The sequence below is a fragment of the Sceloporus occidentalis genome, unplaced genomic scaffold, assembly GCF_023333645.1.
Source record: "Sceloporus occidentalis isolate IW3139 unplaced genomic scaffold, rSceOcc1.0.p SCAF_74, whole genome shotgun sequence".
In the NCBI taxonomy this organism is placed as follows: domain Eukaryota; kingdom Metazoa; phylum Chordata; class Lepidosauria; order Squamata; family Phrynosomatidae; genus Sceloporus; species Sceloporus occidentalis.
In genome coordinates, this window is record NW_028317054.1 from 2,738,626 (window position 1) to 2,743,215 (window position 4,590).

A 4,590-nucleotide genomic window follows, 5' to 3' on the forward strand; every position below is an offset into this window, starting at 1 on the left:
AACATGGACACCAGTGTTGGTACAATGGATAGTGAAATTCATCAGTGCATATGTGCCCTTTAGGGGTGTCAGCCATAAAGCCTCTTGCTGTCCACCCCTGCTCAATCGGTGTCCCAACTGTGAGCCCAAACGTATACACACACTATGGGCTTTTATATTACAGTAACAATTAATTTAATCCTTTCATGTAGTAAACCATTGATCTGTAATGATAATGAAAATCAGATCAGACCTGTTCTGTTAATTTTAAAATATTACATTTTTGCTACTACCATAACATACAAAAAAAAATATAATGGCATTCACATGAACAGGCATATGATCGATTCTGCAAAATGTATCAGTTGGCTGATTTACAAGGAAACGCCCATTAATTTTATACAACTACTATACTTAATACGGCATATTGTTGATTGCTTAAGTAGTAATAAATTGATATTGAGATGTGTGTTCAGCAGCACCCCAAAGGAGGAAAAATTGCTCCTGCTCTCAGCACTCCCAGAGTGATTAATTACAGCTGGGAGTGCACTAAATACAAAAATTTAGCTTTACCAACATGCAATCAGTTTTAGTAGCTTGTCAGATCTAAGAGGGGTTAAAAGCACCCGGCTTTATATTTTCATTTTATTTGAAATTCCACTGAAACATTTTCTTTCCCAAATAAAGACTCATGACACTGTAGCGCTGATTGTATTTTTCTCCTAATGGTTACAGCAGATGCAATCTACTTGGCAGCTTTGAAAAGCACGTCCTTGAAAAGGTCTAGTCGCTCGCAGCTATCTCAGTAATTTGTACTGATGCCCACATGTGTCTTAACCAATCTCACAAATCTATATTATTTCAATCAGGTTAGTTACTTTAATCATAGGAGCCTTACTAGACAAGTGGATTGTGCTCAACGAATGAAGTGTAAAGAAGGCCCGTTCTGATTGTAATAAACTATATGATTAACGTAGGGTTCACCTCCAAGTCATGGCAGAACCTTATTGTACACTGGCATTAGAATATGAAATACTCCATGCTACTCATACCTTCCGGCTCTACGAACTGGAAACTAACTCAATACCATTTGACTTGGAATATCAAAGCTTGATAGCAGAAAACTACAAAAGGCTCTTCCTATTCACTACGTTTTACAATGCTTCTAAACAAGACTTCTCAAAGATTGCCCTTGTCCTTTGAAATGCCCAAACTTGCTTCACCTCCAATAACTCTTCATTATCTAATAATTGTAAACCTCACTTCAGTATCTTCAGTTCCCTAGCACATCCCTTAACGACCATCCCTTCCACCAACATCACAGCTTCTGAATTTACAACCTACCTTAGGGATAAAATTGAGACATTAAGAAATGTAATCATTGCTTCCTCCAGTTCTCACTCTCTCTTTGACTCTACCTTCTCACACATCATCAACTCACCTTCTTCCTTTACACTAAGCTATTTCTACTTTCTTCTCATCCAACCACCTGTCCCATTCTCTCATGCATGTACACAAGACTTCTCCTATTGTCTGTACATATGTCCATTAATGCTATTTATTTAATCAATGTTTAAGCTGAATGACATCACAGTGATGTCATTAAGTAGAAACTACAAACTACAGCTTTACTTTGTACTTCCACTTTAGTGACTAAATTGCTTTTAGGTGAGCAGAACTTTTTACAAATGCCAAATGTTTTTTTCCAATAGACGAAAGTCCCTCCATTATGTTGGGATATCGCAGAATGCACTTATGGAAACCTCATAATAACCATAATAACCTCATAATGAACCTCATGATGTTGAGGGGCATTAGCTTCCAAGAAAGGTTGGTACCCACTTAGACTACTAGACTTGGGCGCTGGCAGAAAATGTGTTTGTTTTTAGGGGGAAAACTTTTCTTAGTATTCAACGAAATACGTCCGTCTTCGTCTATGGACGGAATTCGTCCAAAATGTTCGTTTTTGGAAATCCAATACGTTTGTTCGGTTGCCATGGAAACAAGAAATAAATGCATAAAAGATGTTGAATAGGGAATTTGAGACCAACTGATGGAAGAATGAGGGTCAAAATTAGCTTAGCCCTATAACTCTAAGGTTAAGGATCGTAGTGGACTGGTAAATGATCTTGATTAAATAAAAACGTTAGAGTCTTAGACACAGTGAGGGATGACAGGCTGAGGCTCACCAAGTCTCACACAGAAGAATCTCCCTCTGTAAATGCTCAGCTGCAGCACAGAAATGAATGGATCCCCTTCCTGCTCTGCTCTTATATAGGCTCTCTTCATTACTAGCCTACTTTTTTTTAAAAGATGCAGCACAGCCATTGGACAAGCCCTCAGCATGATATGACAGGAGTGAGCTGATTAGACAAACGAAGATCTGTTCACTCAATGTCTCTCCTCTTAGTGCCGACAAAACAAACGAACGGAGATTTTCCTATTATGCACGTTAGTTTTCCGTTTCTTTCGTCCAATGTTGCATTCATTGGTTCGTTATTCGGACAAATGGACAAAGCGGTAAAATTCGTCATGAAAACGCATTCGTACGAAAACAAATCTGCAAGTCTAATAACTTTACATTTCCTGAAAGAATAAGACACACATACTGTACATTTCACACATTCCCAGGTATCAAGTGCTGGTTAGCATGTGTAAAATACAGTATAATCAGTAACCCCCTGCAATGAGCATTGCTTTCCGTCTCTGCTGTAGATAGCGATACGCTAGGTGTCTGGTAATGTACGTGCAGCTGTATTTAGGACTGGTAGACCTACCCAGATGGTTTCTCATAATTTTGGGGGACTTCATAAAGAAAATTTCAATTGATGGGGTGAACGATTACTGATTTAATTAGATATAGGAGTGGGGATGCACTGCTGCCCCTTTGGGTAACTGTCAGATTTAAAAGTATAAAAGCAGATCGGCTTCCTTTATATATTTGGGTGTGAGCTGAAAAAACAAAATGGAGAGACAAGCTGCGCCACAAGCAGACTCTCCGGGTCAGTACGGGCAAACAAAGGGGTTGCAGCATGCCCCACTCCTCCATTAACGATAGGACGCCAGCACGGCCCCCTACCCGCATCTCGCAAGTGTGGCTCCAGGTAGCCGGAGCCATAAAGTTCAGTCACGACAATACCTGAACCCGCATGTACATGTAAAATACCAGTAATGGCCGAAAAGCATGAATTGGTGATTTATTCAAGAATCATATCTGCAAGTGGGTTTTTAATTGGGGCTTTAACTCACTTTGTGATCAATAAGAACCATTTATTTATTAGGTAGCAGCGTAAAGCATTTCATTTGTTTTATTTACACAATCCATAAGCATATGTTCTGCAGTTTTTATACTCTGTATATTGACTTTTGGGGATGCAGAGGATTGTGATAAATGTACATAGCGGGCATTATGAGCATCTTGGAAATGGGGACCTCGGAGGCACGAAATATCTGACAGCAACATAGCCGCCCCTACAAATCGTTTTCCATTAAAACTTTTAAGATTGCTGGGCAACCTGGGTTTTATGGTAGAAATGGCTGTCACCAGGTACGCAGGTACTTCCTCAAAGAGCACGCCGCCAGTGACAAACCAGATGTAAACAAGCGTTCAGCTCCCATGGTACGAGAACCGGAAACACGGTAGAATTGGTTATAGAGCTATAAGCACCAGAGACCGCGACTCTACATTCGACTTTCTTTTGGGTCTCCAAGTCAGCAGACATTTTAGTGGAGTATTTTCCCCATGTCCAGCGATTAATACTACGGAAATATGGCCGCTTACTTGCCCTTCTCTGAAGACATTTCTCACGGGTAGTTGTATCTCATGTGATTACACATGTGTTTCCAGTCACCAACTGGCGGCTCGATTCGCACCGCTTGGCTGGCACAACAGCAGATGGTCGGACATGGCGGGTAAGTTGCAATTTGGAGTGGCGATATTCGTGTCGTTCAAACATTATTAAGAGTAAGGTGACATGCTTATAGCTGTCTTAAGCGGAGAATGCGGGTAGCAGGCTGTCTCGTGTAGTCGAAGAGGGTTAATGTTTCCCGCGACATCCTGTTCGTCTTACACCTTGTCCCAAAATTCCCGCCAAAATCCACGGAGCTTGATACGTGAGGCGGTAGAAGCTCTGCGCCCCTACATATTGTCAGCTATCAGGCCGTGCCTTGTGCTTGCTCTATACAGGGCTCAGGGCTGAAAGGCCAACCTGCTCGTGATTAATCGGGTCACAGAGGTTTCAGTTTCCTTTTGTCTGTATCTATTATTTGTAACCTGAGTTTCTAACATGATTTGATCGAATAATATGACAACCATAATAAATAAAACGTGGGGCAGGAATAGGCCATGGAAGTCAAATCATTTTTTTGGATGCGGTTCCCCGATTATATGATATTTATCCACCGGCCAACACAGGGCCCATGTATATAAAACGGATTCTGCTGCAATGTTTGATCAGTGGATTTATCACCATAGCAACCAATGGCACAATCCACTTACCAAGACCCCTTTTCATATATTGTACAAGAATCGCTGTTTATATCACCCCCTGCTGATACAAAGCTCTGCCTTCCAAGCCGTATTTTCTAATATTTCATATTTTCTTAGGTCTC

At 40.8% G+C, this 4,590-nt stretch overlaps 1 protein-coding gene across 1 annotated transcript in view; it reads right to left on the reverse strand.

The window, feature by feature from the left end:
- Positions 1 to 3,935, reverse strand: part of LOC149285953 (electrogenic aspartate/glutamate antiporter SLC25A12, mitochondrial-like) — a 59,106-nt gene extending 55,171 nt beyond the window's left edge. Inside the window, exon 1 of the mRNA XM_089494668.1 lies at positions 3,813 to 3,935. Coding sequence (XP_089350794.1) covers positions 3,813 to 3,935 — 123 coding nt within the window. The remainder of the gene's footprint in view (positions 1 to 3,812) is intronic.
- Between the last annotated feature and the right edge of the window lie 655 nt (positions 3,936 to 4,590).